The sequence below is a fragment of the Canis aureus genome, chromosome 1 (assembly GCF_053574225.1).
Source record: "Canis aureus isolate CA01 chromosome 1, VMU_Caureus_v.1.0, whole genome shotgun sequence".
Classification (NCBI taxonomy): domain Eukaryota; kingdom Metazoa; phylum Chordata; class Mammalia; order Carnivora; family Canidae; genus Canis; species Canis aureus.
The window spans coordinates 41,931,778-41,951,677 of NC_135611.1; the positions used below are offsets into that span (position 1 = coordinate 41,931,778).

Here is a 19,900-nt window from a genome sequence, read left to right on the forward strand (position 1 = left end):
GCATTATTATGTTAGTTTTGATATAAAAGAATTTTATGGTAACGCAATATATATTGATTGGAAGAAATATTTCAACTACATTAGAAGATATTCTGAGTTGCTGGTGTTTGCACACATCTACAAGACCTAGTACACGGGACAAGCATGAATGTGGAAGGATTAAGTGGTGTTGGCCACTCAGATCTCACAAGTGGTTATTGGCATTGGCGACATGACTTTCTGAAAAAGTACACAGCTCGTGGCAAAGTTAAGGCTAACCTTTCCTCAGTGTTCACTGTTGTTTGCATTCCTTGAAAATTGTGTACATACTGATAGGTTGAAAAAATATTTTATATTTCTATAACAAAGAAACTTGAGGGAAGGTCTGTCAACTACAGGAGTATCTGGAAGGAAGATCTTGTGGGGGCAGGGGACAAATCTTTGTGGGACTGTCCTGCCTGTTTCAAGATGTCCAGCATCTTAGCTCCACTCCCAGCTCCTCACACTCACTGGAACAAACAGAAATCCCCCCTAGGTGGTACCTGTGGGACACTGTGCCCTGTGGTGCACTGACAGCCCTTCTGCATCTCTGTTCTTTCATCTGTAATGTCAGGGAAATCCATGCATCTAAAGCACATGAGGCAGTTCCTGGCATGGATAAGTGTTTACTCCCAGTGACAAGAGTTTACCTTTCTTGAGGACCTGTTGTGTGCTGGGCACCCCCCTGGGGGCTTCATATGTGTTATATATGTTCGTATGCTTTATATTAGCCCTAGGAAATAGTTCCCAGGATAACCTCCATGTTATAGGTAAGACAACTAAACATCAGTGTGAATCCATAGTTTGTCTGAAGGCAAACAGCTAATGGGGATTAGGGATTTGAACCTAAGTCCTTGGCCCCAGGGTCTTTGATCTTCCCACTGTACCCTACTGTTCTGTTACTAGTCACTGTCATTCCATGTCATCATAATAGAGCCAATGTAGAGGGCATAATGGACACTAAATGTTTTTTTAATGAAAAACTATTAATACACAAGTTCACTGAATGACTTACTTGCTGGCAAATGTATCTGAATTTCCACTAGGCTCTTAATGGTGAATATAGGCATATTTTTAAGATTTTATTTATTTATTTGGGAGAGAACAGAGAGAGAGAAGCAGAGGCTCCATCCCAGTACCCCAGATCATGACCTGAGCTGAAGGCAGACACTTAACCAGCTGAGCCATCCAGGTGCCCCCTTCAAACAGTATTTAAATAAATTAATAAAAAGTGTAAAAAAGTTTGGGGAATATCTTGAAAGAAGTTTTAAACTTTAGAAATGTCTAACCTAACGTTAGCTATTTGCATTTACAAAATGCCAGTTTATTTTCCATGAGCTATCTAGCCCATCCCTAGTTAAGATTCATGCATATTCTTTTTTTTTTTTTTTTTAAGATTTTATTTATTTATTCACGGAAAACACAGAGAAAGAGGCAGAGACATAGGCAGAGGGAGAAGCAGACTTCCTGTAAGGAGCCTGATACGGGACTCGATCCCAGGATTCCAGGATTACGACCTGAGCCAAAAATAGACACTCAACCACTGAGCCACCCAGGTGCCCCACATATTCTAAATAATATGATCTTGATACAATTGTGCTTACCATAATAAAATGTAGAGTTAAAGTAGACCCTTGTCAAAATATGTTTTACAGAGATTAGTGCTATGAAAGTTAACATACAATGATTTTAGAATGTGATACAGAGGTTAAACTAAGGTTTGAAATTCACAAAAGGCATAGGCTTTTTAAGAAGGTTATTAAGATCCAGTATGCAGTGAATGACTTGAATTTCCATTGTGTAATTGTTATCATACCCTATCATGGCTGAGAACATTCAGCCTAAAAAGAGTCAAATTATCCTTAGCTAATATATAAATTATAGTTTACAACATTGTAATTCCATGAGGTTGTTTTAAACTTTTAGCAATGTTTGGTATAATTACAATATTGTACTGTTCTTATTCAAAGAAAGCAATAGAATTTCCAGTAAGGAATATTTGGAAGCTAGTAACTGCTAAAGGAACAATGGAGACTTTTGTAGACCTCTTTATATCTTTTGGGGGATGGAGAAAGAAACCTTAATTCTTCGTGTTTTCTAAAACCCTCCCCTCTTATCAGATTCAACGATAAATGTTATTTTATCTATTATTACTTTGATACAAGTAATACAATTTTTTAAAAACTACCCAAGATTTAAAAGAATTATGGTAACAAATGTTTGAGTATCATGTCCAAAATAAAGCAAAGTAGGGATGCCTGCGTGGTTTAGTCGGTTGGGTGTCCAACTCTTGATCTCAGCTCCAGTCTTGATCTCAGGGTTGTGAGTTAGGGTCCCGCATTGGCCTCTGCTGGGTGCAGGGTCTACCTAAAAACAAACAAATAAAGCAAAGTAAAGAAGTAACTTTCAGGATGAAAGAGGCATGTCGATGAAATAATAAAGACCTCATGCAGTAGAATAATTTAAATAGAATTGTAAAACAGACACTAACAATCAGCCTTATATTATACAGTGAACTCCTAAAGGCATACCTGGTATATCAGAAACATGACAAGAATGCTGATGACCAGTGTTACTCATCAATATTCTAGGAGTCCTAGCCAGTGTAATTAAACAAGAACAAGAACAAAATTAAAAAATTGAAAAGGAGGAGACTAATGTTCTTTTATTTATATATAGTATGATTTTATCACTAGAAAATTCAAGGATTTTTTTAAAATAGTAAAAGTTATGGTTGATGAGTTGCATGCAATGTAAATATGTAAAAGCCAATAATTTCACTTTACAGCAGCAATAAAAAGTTAGATACTATAATGGGGGAAAATACCCTACTTATATGTGTTCTCAAAACAATAAAATACTTAGGGATAAATGTAACAAGAAATGAGCACAGAGGGCAGCCCCATTGGCCCAGTGGTTTAGTGCTTGCCTTTGGCCCAGGGCGTGATCCTGAGGCCCCAAGATAGAGTCCCGCATCGGGCTCCCTGCATGGAGCCTGCTTCTCCCTCTGCCTGTGTCTCTGCCTCTCTCTCTCTCTCTCTCTCTCTCTCTCTCTCTGTGTGTGTGTGTGTGTGTCTCCCATGAATAAATAAATAAAATCTTAAAAAAAAAAAAAAAAAGAAAGAAATGAGCACGGAGGAAAAAAAATCTGTGAAATTTTATTGAAAGACCCAGAGCAAGACCTAAGTCCATAGTGAGGCATGTCCCATGTTCTTGGATGGAAATAATCCATCTTGAATAATTATCATTCCTCTGTCAAACTAACATATAAAATTGCTATGGTATACCATGCCATACTATCTTATGCTATTCAGTACTATACTGCACTATATTATATAGTTACCATAAGAGCTATGCAGGAAGATGAGCTTCGTCATTAAATTAATAACATGTGTCTAGATTCTACAAAAATAAATTCATTAGGATAAACAAAAAAATTTAAAGAGTAATGATGGTTGACCTACCTAACTCTCCATATCAAAGCAAGGTAATGCTGCCATAATAATAAAGAGGGATAGAGAAAGAAATAATACCAAAAGAACCCTCTGAAGTGTCCCTAAATAGACTCATTCCATTATATGTAGAAATTAATGATTTGATAAAGATGAATTCAAACCTGTTGCTAATAGATGGGTTAATGATTAAATGACATTTGGACAATTGGCTATTAATTTTAAACAAACTTCAGGGGTGCCTGTGTGGCTCATTCCATTAAGTGTCTGACTTGGATTCAACTCAGGTCATGAGCCTCAGGGTTGTGGGATGGAACCCAGAGCCAGGCTCCATGCTCAGCAGGGAATCTGCTGGAGATCCTCTCCCTCCGCTCCTTCTCCCTCTCACACATATGCACACTCTTCTTTCTCTAAAACAAATAAATAAATCTTTAATAAAAACCCACAAATTTCAGACTCCTGTATCACAATACATTCAGAATAAGGATAGATAAAAATTTTAGTGTGAAAATTAAATTTAAAACTTCAAGATAAAAGCAAAAAAGTATTTAGTATTATTGGTGTAACATCAAGGTAACTAAGAATAAATTTATATGAAACACGAAAAGATGTTCATGATATATACAGTAAAAGAAATGAAATTACAGAACAATTTTATAATATTCTCATTTTTAGAAACTTTGCAATGAATATCCATACCGCGTATGCAGTGAAAGGGTGTAAACAATGTATAGCAAGGGTGCCTGGCTTGCTCAGTCGATGGAATGCACAACTCTTGATCTTGGGGTTGTGTGTTTGAGCCCCATGTTGGGTATAGAGATTACTCTTTTAAACAAGATACATATCAAATGATTGCTTTTCTCTATGGAAAATGAGGACATGCCTGATTTTTACTTTATACTTTGTTTTACTGGTATTCTTGAAACTTTTCTACTTGGGGTTGTTAGGGTGTGTTACTTATGTAATTTTTAACACAAGGAGAGTTGGCTTGAAACATCTGAAGTAATTTGATATGCAGAGTTAGGGAGACAAGCATTCTAGGCAAAGCACACAGGACAAACGCATGGTGAAGTGTTGGTGGATTCTGGGGATGGTGTGGCTGGAGTGTAAGACATAGGGAATGAATCTTATGCTAAGATCAGGTCATTTGGGAGGGGAATAAATGTTAATCTGGAAGGCTGTGCTTGTAATTAATAGTGGAGATAAATTGTCAATTTTTAAATAGTTATTCCAGGAAGAAGCCTGAGAAGATGGCTTTTGAGACAAGCAGTGACGAATGGTTAAGATGTAATCCAGTAAAGTGGGGCAGTCAGGGCAGAGAGGTTATGTGTTTAAGGAATCACTAGTAGTTCAGTAGCCCAAAGCTATGGCAGAGAAGACAGATTGGAGGTATATTTTCAACATCCTTAAAACTCATGGAAAAGAGTTAGTACAGCTTCTAATCTATGAGGGTTTCCAGAACGATAATGCAGAGTTACTGTTGCCAGAAACCCCCATGTAGATGGTGTTTCTTTCCAGCCCTGCCTCCCTCACATAAGTAATTCCAACTTCTGGAAGTAGAAGAGGGGGGAAGGGCCAAAATCCTACCCAAGGGTGCTCCCTCCCTAGGAAAAGGCTCCATCAGCAGGTAAAGATGTGGGTGCTGTAAGACCCACAAGATGATCACTGTGCATTTCCACAAAGCAAGATCTCACAAATACAATGTTGAGTGAAAAAGCAGATTGTGGATTGTGAGTACATTCTAACACGTTCCAAAGACACAAAAATAGCACTATATTTTGTATGTATGTACAGGTAGAAATGCAGCACCTGGATAAGCACCAGGTTAGTAAGAGTTTCCCACTCTTGGGGGAAGGATGGATCTCAACTCTCTATGTGCTGTTTACCTTCTTCCTAAAAGGAAAGTATGCAACTGTGACAAAATGTTAATGTTTGTTAGTTATGCACCGGGGGAGGGGGAGGAGGGGGGGAAGTGGGGAGGAAATGCAGGTCTATAATTTAGGAGAGAGGTTGAGGCCAGCACCTCAGATTAGCAGTCATCATTAGAATGTGGTCAAGTATTTAGCTTTTTTGAGCTAAATCTGGTTGCTCATAGTCATGCTTAGAGGGTCAGGGCTTTATGTTACTTTCTAGTGGAAGTGATGGGTGAATGCCAGTAGCTGCCATAGTCAGGCCAGCTCAGCCAGATGAGCCTTCCTCTACATACTGATCTGGGAGAGACTGAGGCTGTGTGCCCTGCTTTCCAGGGGCAGCGAGAATGGCTTATTCATCCACGAAGTGCTCCTTCTTCCACATTGAGATTTTCTAATGAATGAGATTCTTTAACATTTTCCATATTTTTGGGGTCTTTGAGTGGCTCAGTCAGTTAAGTGTCTGCCTTCAGCTCAGGTTATAGTCCTGGGGTCCTGGGATCAAGCCCTATACCAGGCTCCCTGCTCAGCAAAGGAGTCTGCTTCTCCCCCTTCCTTTTCCCCTCCCCCACTGCTCATGCTGTCTTGTACTCTCTCAAGTGAATAAATAAAATCTTTTTAAAAAAATTTCCATATTTTCAGGTGTTGGGGCACACAAACATTCTGAATGTCAAATACCAGCAATCTGAGTACCTTCTTGATTTCCACCTTGTTTAGTCCTTTTTTGTTTGTTTTATAAAATTGCATGAATGCTTTGGTTGAGTGTGGATTGTTATTACTTTTTAGGGTTAGGCAATAATTTAGTGATGTAACTTCTAAAAGTATTCAAAACAACTATAAAAACAGGTTTGGTTTTTTTTTTTGTTTTGTTTGTTTGTTTGTTTAATTTTTCCTCCAGAAAGCATTTCTTTGTTTAGCACGTAACACACACAGGGAGGTAGAATTGAGCGAGAACCATCCTTGATGTCAGATGAGCAGGAAACCCTTTGGAGCCCTACACGTATATCCTGTGCTTCTGCATACTGGCATACATACTGGTTCCTGCTTCCCTGCCTTAATTCTGAAGCTTGTGATCAGATTCTCTTTCAGTTACTTATCAATCACATAACTTTGGGACATTTATGGGCACATCTCAACCTCTAAAATTTCAGCTCTTTCATCAGTCAAACTTTAAGCAAATTTCACATCTTTTCTTTTTTTTTTTTTTTTTTTTTTTTTTTTTTTTTTTTTAAATTTCACATCTTTTCTAAATCAAAAATGTAACCTTGACTTCAGTCCCAAAGTTACTATTGTTCACAGAAAGAAAACACTGAGTAATGTTGAAATAATGTACAAACTGAAATGATAGAAATGAAAAATGTTTTCATGAATCTGAATAGGCTTTGTTCCCACAAGCACATCAGTTTTTGTGGAAACTTAACTAACATCAGTTAAGATTAGGTTCACCCACAAAGAACAGCAACAGTGAAAGAAAGGGACCCAAAACAACTGCAAGTTTATTTCTCTGTCACATAAAAGAAACCTAGTCTAGGCTGGAATGGTAGCTCCTCAATCATTAGGGGCTCTATACTGCCTTGTAGTCTAAGATGATTGCCCAAGCCCCAATCATCACATCTATATCCCAGCCAATAGGAAGAAGGAAGAAAGGCACACCCTTTATTAAGAGCCTTCCTGGAGGTTATACCTAACACTTCTGTTAATTCATCACCTTGGTCACACTGCTGCACTTAGCAACAAGAGAAGCTAAGACATTTTCTGATTCAACATGGTCTCTTCCATGTCTTTCTCCAAAGAGATATCTAACTCCAAAGAGATATCTCCAAAGAGTTGATAACCCACTGTCAGCATAACATAGCTCCAGAGGTTTTCCAGATACGCAATTGAGTCAATGCCACATCAGCCATTTTATAATCACCATTCGTTTTTGACAGTACCTACCAGTTGACCAGACAGGGTCAAGGAGAGCAGACTTTTGGCTTTTCTACAGAACCATACTTAGGATTGTCTTCCAAGTCAGCCAAACCAACCGACTCACTTTCATTCTTAAGTACATCACAGATCATTTTTGTAGAAGAGTTTAGAACATGGCCAAAAGTAAGACCGGGTTTATAAATCATGACTTCTTATAATAGAATAACTATATAATAAAATATTATCTGGCAGATGTTAGTATCTTGAGGAAATGTTCCACATTAGGTTCATTGAAAAGAGCAGGATACCAAAGTATCTATAGAGCATGACATCCATTATGTTAGAGATGAAGGCGTGTAAATAGGGATCCTTGTCCTTGTGAGAACCACCCCTGGCTGTCCTACAGACCCATCTTTGAAATTTGCAAGCTAGGTGAGCATAATGAAGCCTTGTATTAATGCTTATCTTTTGCCAGTATAATAAACATAATGAATATTTCTACACACTTGCATTTCCCTGTATAATACAAATAATTCTATTGTAATGAGCAGCTTTACCCAAGTCAGACTCACTTTTAGATTAAAGGCCAGGCTGGGAACCTCCAAAGGGAAGCAGAGGAGAAAGAAGTGGCAAATTGAGGATTCATTCTTGGTTTATACAAAATGAGAAGTATGGCAAACTGTAGTTTTGGCTCCTTTGGCTTAAGGATAAGGTAGAGGTTGGGAGGTGGGAACATTCAAAGTATTCCTGATTGTTACCTTTGCCCTAGAAAATATATTACCGGACCTCTCAAAGATATCTTTTCTCTGTCAACAGTAGAGTGATAGCCAGGAAATAGATTATAGTGAAAATGGTTAAAAGTACCTGATTTGGTTCTTTCTTCACGTCACATTTTCCAATAATATATCACGAATAATCATATTTTTTTTAACGGAAAAAGTCCTTATCAAAAATAAGCCAAAGAAAAAATATGTGCATACCTCCTTTCAAGGTTATTTCAAGGTTATTTTCTTGGAGTTTTTTATAGACGTAAATAGGAATTACTGGTCTTTTCAGTGTATTCTAATTTTTTTCTTAAGATCAGATCTTTTCATGATCCAGTCCTGTAGGACAGGCACTGGGGCTTGTCCTATCCTGTCCATATCACACATACCGGAGGAAATGTGGAAGGCAAGACAGTGAAGACCATTCTTGCCTCTACCCCCAAAAATAAATATCGCTTATAGCGAGGGTGCCGTTGCATCCATGACCCTAAATATAAATGTAATGGTTGATAACACTGAGGTTGGGGTCATTGTTCCTTGTGAGCTGTCATTGCTGTTTGCACCAACCCTGAGCAGAAGGGAGCCAGGCCTGAATAATCATTACATTGATCTTACAAGTACTGCGGCACCACCGTACTTACCACTGACTGTTGTCCGAAATTGAAGACGTGAAGCCGGCCAAGACTGTCAACTCTTAGCTGCCCCTCTGCTGCCCTGGGGTTTCGCTGGTCAGTCAGGTTGCCCGGCTGGTGACTAGCCCACTTTCATCAGAGAATCCTATATATAGTGAATAAGATCCCTCTATTAAAGCATCTGAGGATTTAAAAAAAAAAAAAAAAAAAAAAAACAGTAGGACTAGACATGACTGTAAAATGAGCAGGTCTCCCTCCTCCCGTGTTAGATAAGAAATCTGCAAAGTAGAGTCCGGGCCAGTAAGTCTTGGATGTTTTGACTGAGACTCAAAGCATGAAGTCCATTTTTTTTTTTTAAATCACAAATGCATGCGCCCATGCACAGGTGTGTGTACACAGAACTGAATCAATCATGTCTTCTGAAACAATACTACTTACTCTCATTATGTGTAATGTATCCTAATATTTCTTTTTCTCTAATTCTGGTTGTAACCCAGTACGTTGATTTTGGGACCCATCATTGGGTCTCTGCCTTCAGACTGGAGAATCCCTGCTCTGCCTGCTTGTTAAATACATTGTAGTATCTTCCAACTTTGAAGCTTAAAATGTTTTCCTCTGTCTTAGTTTCTTCTATTAGAAGTTATCATACTAGGAATGTTGGTGTATTTAATTCGTTCTCAAGGTCAGTAACCATAGTTTCACTTGCTGGGTTTCTTGTACTTGCAGAAAAAGCTATTACATAGGTTTTTTTATGTTGATTTTTCCTGGGAACCTTTCAGATAAAATATATTTATTTTAAGGCATCTTAACTTTTTTCCTTCTTGATTTGTTTTCTTGAAATGCTCAATAAAAAAATGCTCTATTTCATCTTTTGATTATTGTAGGGTGAGACATGTTGGTAGCCAAACCTTTCCAGATTTCTCTTTCAAATTATCTTCCTTGTGACCAGTTCTTGGGAGCAGCAAGAGAACAGCTCCACCCCCATGCAATCATCCAAAATTCCAGGCCTCTAGCCAGAACTCTGGGACTCCACTGTTTGCTAAAAACAGAAGGGTTAAAACCCTGGTCATGGCGATGACATTATACAAATGCTCGTGATTGCTACAAGAAGATGGGAACTGTTTGGATAATGGGTTCATGAATTTAATTCAGTTGGATTTTTATAAAGGAGGTAAAAATAACATGTATAATTTAATTTTCATCTTTTAACATTTTTTTCCAAAATTAAATTTCACTTTGGTCAAAATTATTTTATAAAATAGGATGATTAATGATGGTTTCAAATAATGGGAATCAGTGTCTATAACTAATTAACTCCAGAGGATGGAAATTCTGGGTCCTGACACCACAGCGCATCTAAGTGGCATTACTGTCAAAGTTTTTTTTGTCATTACTGAAAACATATGGTTCAAGTTGATCTGTGTCCTTTTTATACTTTGCTTATCTTTTTCTTTCCTTTCCCCAGATACATCCTCAATAACTTTCTCATGCATTCTATACTACTACCAAAATTCCCTAATATATATAAGCATTGCCATCACCAAAAGGGTAAGTGGAAAGGCTTGGACTAGTACTAATACTGTTTTCTTACTGATTTCCTTCTGTGGGTCTCCTTATATGTGTCTGGTTGGTTCTACATACTCTTAGGGAAATATGACCTTAAGACATTTAATAAAACCAAAGAGGAACATGGAACATAGGTTAAAAAGGCACATCCTAAAGAGCAGAAAATATTTGATTTTTTTGTAAAATTTCAGAGAATTAAGATGAGTTAGATCCTCAAAATTAATGTTGGACAGCAAGCTTGCTGCTTTTTTTTCCAGCTATCATGGTAATGCTAAGCTTCCCTTATAATTAATGATTCATCCTGGTTTCCTTAGTCTCCTTCTAGTCACTGAAAAAAAAAAAAAGAATTAAAATGCTCAAAGACTAGGCTATCTCAAGCACAAGCTCAAGTTCAGAATTCATGTGTTTCTGTGACTTTGAACAGAGTCTTCCCTGAGTTTATCGGCAGACAGCTGCAGCTGGATAGACATGTTTACACAGGGCAAAGAGAGTCAGTTTGAAGAGTCTAGTTTCCACTCCTTTAGCACTGTTTAGGAATTATAGCCTACAATGCTTCAGAATGAAGTCTAGCCAACCTATTCCTTGCTTCCCCTGTACAAAGGTTTTATTTTTATTTCTGATTTGTTGCAAGAAAATAAAGTGCTGACTACATGGAAGCTACAGTTTCATTCCTCCCTCTGTTTAGAAGAAATTCTTTTAAGGATTCAGGTAGCAAAATTGGCCCTGTACAGACATATTTCTTATCCCAACCCCTTTTGAGCCAAGTGGATTGCAAGGACTAGTTCTTCTATGAGACGTCTCAAGTCCATAAACTGAAGTTCATGTCCAAAAGTCATGGGGAACTCAGTATGTCGTATATTTGATACCTCTGTTTTTACATGTATGATAAAGACAAAAATTATTGCCATTATAAAGTGGCTATGAAATCTGAAGGTTTTGATCTTCAGATCTGAGTACACATGGAATAAAGGGCCCCTTGGTTACACAGCAGGTAGAAATTCCATTATTGATTCTTATGACAACATCAGGCATATCAAGTAGCCAGAAACTCCGGGAAAAATGATCGTGGTGCCTCAGTTTAGAGTCCAAGGTGGGGTTTCCTCAAGGTAAAAGCAAAAAAGAATCTTAAATCTAAAGCAGTTGTTCCCTGTTCTCCCACCGTGTATACATAGTGAGGACAGGAACGTACAAGAGCGTTGGCGTCATTCATTTCCCCAGTGAGTCATGGGAAGGCAGATGGCTGGCTAGAGGAGGCTGGGAAGTCAAGTCTAGGGTTCTGACTTGCCCCACGGAAGGGGACCGTTTGGTTCTCAGGAGGCTAGGTGGCCAAGCAAGGGTTCTCTGCCTGTGGCCTGTTGATGCGTTGGGTACCAAGCCCAGTGGAACTGGTCCGGAAAGATTCATTTCTGGGAGCTCTGTCCTTGTCTACCCATAGACTCCCTGTTGCTATCCAGGACTTGGCACAGTTGGCACATAGACCAAGAAGTGAAAGAGTACTGTGTTCCATAATCCTTAGATTATTTGCTCCAAGAGAGAAAACAAATTTATGAATTCAGTTTAAAAAACAAAAACAAAAACAAAAAACAAAAACAAAAACAAAAACAAAAAAACATTATCATAATGAAGAAGACTCCAGATTACATACTTTCTGTTATGCAATCCATATTGCAATTAGAAACAAGTCTGGACACACCTGTCAGAGTTCAGGAAAAGAATTCCTATACCAAAATATTGAAGTACAAGCAGTCAAGACTGTCGGTGGAAATACAACCCACCAAGCAGTTCTGCTGGAGAAATTGCTGCTGATTAGTTGACTCATCGACAGGACAGCAGGGGCATGGGACACTGGCATAGACTGTGGTCAGATGGGCCATGTTTTCAACCCAGGCTCCATCCCATATAGCTATATGAGCTTGGGAAGCACTGTTTATCGTTAGCCTCACAAGCCTATGTGGCAGGTAAAGGTCCCTCATGGGCGTTGGAGAGAAAAACAAGACAGACAGTGTCAAGTATGTTGCCTGGCACATAGGCAGTGCTTTAGCGAATGTTAGTTCTGTGCCTTTCTCATGCCCAGTCTCTAATTACCATAGCTTTCCCCATCATATGTATTTGTTCCTGACAGTAAGACTGATCATTGCTACCACCTATGTTGTCCTATTTGTAACATTCTCAGGAAGAGTATCTAGAAAGCATAAGTCTCCTTCATCATGCTTGAACCACAGTAGTATCAACCTCTGTTGTTATTTTGGTGGATAATTCTAGTTTTAGAGGGTTTTTGTGGAGGGAGTACTGGTGAGGGGACTGTCTTGTCCATTGTAGGATGTTTGGCAGCATCCCTGGCCTCTACCTACAAGATGCTGATTACAGCAACCAAAAATGACTGCAGACATTGCCAAATGTCCCGTGGGGAACATAATCTACCCCTCATTAGAGAACCACTGATCTACCTTTAAGGTCTGTGATTACATAGAAATGGATTCAGTAAATGTACTAAAGCTTGAGACCATTCAGAAATAAATGTGCTACCCCTGAAACAATGCAGTATATGTTAACTAAATTGGATTTAAATTTTAAAAACATTTTTTTTTAAAGAAGTAGATGTGAAACACTTGGATTCAAATTTACTATGTACCGGTAAAGAAATTAAAATTTTAAAATAATAGGGGGAATTCAAGCAAGAAAATGTAAAAGGGGAAAGGTCAGAAAGATGTTCCTTTTTAATTAGGTAATTAATATTTCTGATCTTTGCCATGTTAAAAATGTACTATTTCGGGACGCCTGGGTGGCTCAGTGGTTTAGCACCTGCCTTTGACCCAGGGCTTGATCCTAGAGGCCCGGGATCGAGTCCCACATCGGGCTCCTGCATGGAGCCTGCTTCTCCCTCTGCCTGTGTCTCTACCTCTCTCTGTCTCTCATGAATAATAAATAATATCTTTTTTAAAAAAATGTACTATTTCCTCACTAATGAGACATGGGTACATAAGAGCCAGGCAAAATAATAGAGGTTCAGTAATTATTAAATGAGAGAAAATAAGATTTTCCTTAATTCTGAGATGCAGGTGTTTAATTAAAAGCTGCTTTTAAATAGAATGCGAAGAGGCAGAGAGCATGTAGAGCAGGTAGGAAAGTGCTGAGGTGAGCATCAGAGGGACCTGCAACAGTATCCCAGGAAGGAAACTTGCCAGGCACATATGAACCCTGAGGAGGCTAGTTCCCTCAGAGCTCTAGAATTTTATGAAACCATGATTTTTAGGTCCCACCTGTGAGATGGTGATGTGAATGTTTGTTTTTTAATTTAGCTGATTGGTGCTTGCTTACCTGAGTCCTCATTGTGATTAAAATCTTCAGCGCATGTGTACTGCAAATGGGACACATGATAGGACAATTTGACATATAAAAATCATCTCTCTGCCTCATCGAAGAATCTCATAGACAATATGTGCCTGCCAGTCATGTTTTGTCATCTTTTATGTTCATTTGGTACACAGTTACTCAGGATGCAATCGTAGAGCATCACAGAAAGCAAACCACTTGGTTGTCCAGCATTGGTTTTTACTCTCCACCTGAACCCTGAGCTCTGTTTCCTGTGAAAGTGCGAACAGTTTTTGTCCAAACAGCCAGTCCTTTCCCAATGCGGACCCATGCACACTTCCTTTATGAACACATTATGGGCTATAAAGTTTGAATCAAGCCATGCTACCAAATCACGACCTAACAGCTTCTGTGCTTACACAGAAAAGTATCAGTTTCCTGTTTTCCTTCATGTTGTAAGTTGACTAGTTGTGACCACCCCACCTCCCCCCCCCCCAAAAAAAAAGAGATTGCCAAGACAAATGATTGTTGCACTTGGAAACATTTTCTTGCAAGCTTTTTTAAATATGCAGCTTTCACAACGCTACATTATGTGTTTATCCAGAATGCAAAGTCATAGTAAATATCCTTGCTTCATGACTCAAGAAGAGGTGCCTATTAAAATCAACATTAAGTAATTCTTTAGCATGTACATCTTTTAAAATTTATCAGAAGCAGCAAATATGATAGGTGACTGAATTGCTTATTTCAGATCACTAGGAAAACTTAACAGGTTTTCTCTGTTGACAATTCTCAGGGAGTGCCTGGGAAATAGAATGGCTCATACCCTGCTCACATCAAGACCCACTGACGTGCAAGACACAGATACATAGCACCGCACACTGTCCATTTCCAAGCCAGTACTTGTTGATGTCATTTTATTATGTGGTCCTTACTTGTGGGATTCGCGATTGTGCACCAGCACACCTTTTCCCCACTGTTTTCCTTAGCAGCCCAGTATTTGAAAACAACATAGAAATGATTCCATGCCATACATATTTCAGGACAGTCTGCAAAGTGTGAGAATCTGGCACTTTCTTCTGTTTTCAACACATTGCTTGCACCCTGTATTTCCTTTACATTTGGAAGCCACAGCCCCTGGACCTTTATAACTGTATCCTGTTTCCTTCCCCAACTTCAGTTCTCTTTGTTACTCCTTTTTTTTTTTTTTTCAATTTATCTCTTAAAATATGAAATTAAGCTTATTAGCAAGCCCATGTAGACATTTGCAGTGGTCATACCTTTATCACATATGACATTTATACCTTTATTAAAACTGTTTTGCTACTTCTGGGAAAAAGGAAGCATGACAGGGAGGTATGAAAACATTTTTAATTGGTTAATTTTATTTTTTGTGTCTACCTGTCTTCACTGAACGATGGCCTTGACTTGATCACCACTGGCTCTGAATCCCACTCTGCTAGTTTCTTCATATCTTTAATAATTTGTGTGCACCAGGTACCGTGACAAGTACTGGGCATACTAAGATAAGTAAGACATAGTCACTGTCCTCTGAGTAGGAGATGACACATAAGTCTAATTGGGACGCTGCATGAAGAGATCGATGTGGGCCTGGTGAAGGAGCAAACCAGAGGGCCAAGAGGGGCAGGAGAGCAAGCCAGCTCTCCCTGAGAGGATCAGGGCAAGCTTCTGGAGCATCTGAGCGAAGGCTTGGACAATGCATTTAGGAGAGATGAACATTCCAGTTGTTCCTATCTGGAGGAGGGTCGGATATGACAAACATAGTATGTACGGGCTCTACAGGAAGTTTGATATTAGTAAAGCACAGAACTTCAGGCAGAGTGAAGATGGACATGGGTGTGTGCTTGACGTAACATTGGGTGGTCTTCATTTTTGTGATAAGGAACTTGGATGTTTTCTGTGAGGCAAGAGTGAGCCAATGAAGATCGGAGAGCATGGTGACTACATTGTGTGAAATTTAAAGAAGAGAAGAGATGGTTTCTGAAGTAAACTTGAGCTTGCACCTTTTCAGGGGAGTGAAATGATTATAAATGATCTGTGCTATTAATAGATTTGTGACCAGGTGTTATAAAACTTTGCTATTCTCCTGCTCCCTCTTTTTGTTTATTTGTTTTAGAGATGAACCCATTCATCCAGTGCCTACTGTGTGTCTGGCAGCATCAGTCTCTTGGAGCTTAGTCTAAGAGAGGAGCTTCAGGTGGAAACAGGCATCCAATTGGAAAGACTTTGCACCAAACACTGCACAGAAAAATCTACTTCCATCCATAGGGCGATATTAAGCAGTTTTTCAAATATAATGGCATTGAAAAAAAACCCACATACACAACTTTGTTACTTGAATCCCTACTCCTCAGTACTGATCAGAGAACAAGTCATGTTGGTTGAGGTAATAGACTTCTCCAGTCAGTATGGATCATTTCTCTTCATCTTCACAAGCTGATGTCTGCTCTTGCTCTCTCCTTTACCTGAGAATCTCTTTGCTCCTCCCTAACCTCCCTCCCTCCCTCCACCCCCAACTCCTTACTTCTCTGCCTGGAGAAGTCCTAGTGTCCCTCAGAGCCTGACTCCATTGTCACCATTCTCCAAGCCTGCCCTGCAACATCCATTCCTCCCCATGCACTGCACCTGCCTTCTCTCCAGTCCAATGTCAGACGGTCTCTGCCCCCAGGTCCCTGGAGAGCTTGACATGAGGGATCCTAATCCTCACATCACTGAGCCACTGCCCTGAGAAAAATGCCTGGACATAGCAGGAATTCAACAGATACTAAAGAATTGAGTATAATCAATTCATGGGAGGGTTGTTCTCTTGGGTAATGATGATGCGGACCATTTATGTGAGCTCCCAGTATATACCATAAAGCAATAATGGAGTACTTGATGTACTATCTGACTTAATTCTCCCAACAAGTCAAATGGGGACATTGAGATTCAAATAGGTTTACCTTTTGGTTGTTACTGTTCAGTTGACAGCTCATATGCACAGCTCTCTGGTCTGGATCCAGACTGGACCCGGTCTGTCTGATACTAATCGGTAGGATGTCACCTTTCCCCTGATGGGAGCCCACTCTATAATGACCTTTGACAAAATTAACTGAACATTCCTCTTCTGGGGTCCTCTATGCCACTACTATGCCAAAGTCACCACTGCTTTTACCAGGAGTACCACTGAGATAGGGATTGTTACTGTCAATGATCTTCTCTGGATTTGACCACCACTAATGAAATCACTAGAATTGTCCCAAATAGTGTGTAAAAAGGAATGTCTTTTACTTCTGTAGCTCATTCTGCTATATCACTTATTCAAAGGAAAGAAAATAAAGGAATAAGTTACTTTATAGCTAAATTCATTCCAAATTGAATATTTTTAAAGAAATACTTTTCAGTTTGTCAAAAGCATAACAACAGTTATAAAAATTTTTTACATCCTCTGGCACCATGCTCTCACCCTTGGGAATTTATTCCAAGAATATAATTTTAGAGAGGTTAAATCTCATATGCACAGATATTTTGCAGCATTATTTATATTGGAAACAGCCCAAATGTCTAATAACAGGGGGAACAATTTAGTAAATCTTGATACATCAACCTAACAAAATTATAAGTTACTACTTACAAGCATAAATTTTGGAAGTTTGCAGTACAGCGAGAAAACTAAAAATTTTAAAGTAAAGGAGCAAACTACAAAATTACATGGGACACTTCATGATTTTATTTTCTTAATTCTTGTTAAAATGTGCGCATTTGGTGACTGCTCAAGACAATATCTTCAGTCGTTCACATTTTTAAATGTTTTGATTTTATCTTAGTAAATTGTTTTACTGCCAGTTCCTGTCTCTGCCATAAATTATGGCCTTGGTTGAAATGTCAATACATAGTGCATATTTCATAAATTTTTACTTCCTATTACATTTTTATTATTCTTTCCCTTGAGTTTGCTTCTCAAACTTTAATGGGCATTCGTCTCACCTGGGGATCTTGTTAAAATGCATGATGCTAGTGCTGCCCATCCTAGAGCTCTCCTTTGTGTGTGGAAATGATGCTTCTGACCACATGTCAGTCATTAGTAGTATCTAGTACTCTCTCAGCTACCTCTACAGTAACATTTTTTTTTTAAATGATAGTCACAGAGAGAGAGGGAGAGGCAGAGACACAGGCAGAGGGAGAAACAGGCTCCATGCCCCGGGAGCCTGACGTGGGATTCGATCCCGGGTCTCCAGGATCGCGCCCTGGGCTGAAGGCAGGCGCTAAACCGCTGCGCCACCCAGGGATCCCTACCTCTACAGTAACATTTCTAGCAATTTGGGGGCAGCAAAGGAGATGGCTAAAAATAAATGTCATCTGTGCTTATGGAATAAAGATGCTATCTTATCAAGCCTGAGGATGAATCTTAAGCCACTTAACAAACTTGAATTTTGTCAATCAACAGAAATGACTAGGTGGGTTAAATAAAATGATTTAGAACCGTGCATGTTATAAGACGTAAGAAGGCTCTTCTATGGTAATTATGCTAGCAATGTCCTTTGGTACAATTTAGAACCCAGTTAAAAAGTTGACAATCTCACCTGTGGTAAGAAACACTTTGCTTTGAGTGTCCCTACTGGGAGAGGAATCTTGGCCTTGGCAGTGAATCCTTAAGGCATGGTGGTCTAAAGCAAGGGGGAGAGCCATCTTTGTAGAGAACATAGGCAAGTGGAGCATTTTCTATGATGACAGGAAAATGAGTTTACCGTAGCATATGAACAAGATGCAATACCGTGAAATAACATGGATGTGGTGGGGAATTTAAACTTCACTTTGAACCTGAGTCGTACCAACAATGGCCAGAACTTGCTCTTGTTTTGAGAAAATGATCACAAGTTTCCACCTTGATTCTCCACAGTAACTGAAGCTGGCTTTGGTGCTGATATTGGAATGGAGAAATTTTTCAATATCAAGTGCCGAGCATCTGGCTTGGTGCCGAATGCGGTTGTGCTGGTGGCAACGGTTCGAGCTCTGAAGATGCATGGAGGCGGGCCAAGCGTAAGTCTCATATTTCCTTCCCGGTAAAACACATTTTAAAATGAAGGTGAAGCAGAATTTCTCATTTGAAGCCTTTAAACCTGCTGCATAGCTGTGATTTTTTTTTTAATACCTCTGTTTTTTTACAAATCACCATTATAAGGCACTTACCATTTGATAAATTCAAATCAATGGTAACACTTACAAAGTCATTTGTCAGCAGTATTTTGGAAAAGAGTATAATATGACTACTTTTTAGTCCTAAGATTTCTGTCTGAAACTCGGGTCAACATTTTCTAACCCCACGTTGATAGGAGTATGGAGGCTCTTGTTCCCGAGCAGAGAACATAAAGGATTACAGTGATGGCATTTGTGGGTGAGGTTTTTCAGTGTTTGTACAGATAGTTTTTTGGTTCACTGATGCAGTGTCTCATCAAATTTCTTTCTTTCTTTTTTTTTTTTTTTTGTCTCATCAAGTTTCATCTAGAACTATTTTCCTTCTGTTTCTACTTATTCTGATTTCACTTTATAGCTCTGTTATAGCACTGGATTATTTCTAAAAGAGCTTTGTTTTGAAGACACCCTATTAACATTTTTTATAGACTTTTGATATTAACCTGTCTTATATACATAATTCATGTACATCTGAAAGAAAATTTTTTCCTTTCCACAGAAATGATGTAATGTTTTTCTTTTTTCATTTTAAGTTTTTTTCCCCAAGGGGAGAATAAGAAATGTTATACTGAATAATCACCTTTGAAGTAAAATTAAGTTGGAGCGTTGTTATCATTTATACTATTGTTGTATTAGACAAACTACCAAATCTGATTGCTTAATTGGTAATACTATGTTCACGGAAGTCACATAATCAATGATCATTACACAGCAGGAACAAATAAAATTTTTGCCATTATGGAATACATCTCTGATCATGAAATACGTTGTATAACCATTTTAGCAATTCTTTGTCCTAGAAAAGACTGACATTATTTTATCCCATTTTATAGATAAGGGATTTGAGGTTCAACCAGTTCAGGGAATGTAAGACAGTATGATCAGGCCTACAGAGAACCAGATCCGAAGTCTCAAGTTTATTTTTTATTTTTTTTAAAGATAGAGACACAGGCAGAGAGAGAAGCAGGCTCCATGCAGGCAGCCTGACATGGGACTCGATCCCTTGACATGGGACTCGATCCCTGGACTCCAGGATCACGCCCTGGGCCGAAGGCAGGTGCTAAACTGCTGAACCACCCAGGGATTCCCAAGTCTGAGATTTAGAACCAAATTCCCTTCTCTGTCCACCAGGCAGAGCTGAG

At 38.9% G+C, this 19,900-nt stretch overlaps 1 protein-coding gene and 1 long non-coding RNA gene across 4 annotated transcripts in view; one reads left to right on the forward strand and one right to left on the reverse strand.

Moving 5' to 3' along the window:
• MTHFD1L (methylenetetrahydrofolate dehydrogenase (NADP+ dependent) 1 like) overlaps positions 1–19,900 on the forward strand; it is a 188,306-nt gene that overhangs the window by 94,339 nt on the left and 74,067 nt on the right. For all 3 annotated transcript variants that reach the window (XM_077896736.1, XM_077896745.1, XM_077896755.1), the window contains one exon: positions 18,466–18,605. In XM_077896736.1, the coding sequence (XP_077752862.1) occupies positions 18,466–18,605 (140 nt within the window). The remainder of the gene's footprint in view (positions 1–18,465; positions 18,606–19,900) is intronic.
• On the reverse strand, positions 1,438–9,272 carry LOC144284160 (uncharacterized). Its single transcript, XR_013352539.1, has 3 exons — positions 9,126–9,272; positions 8,697–8,832; positions 1,438–2,385 (listed from the first exon to the last, which is right to left on the reverse strand). It is a non-coding gene; the product is annotated as an uncharacterized LOC144284160 (long non-coding RNA).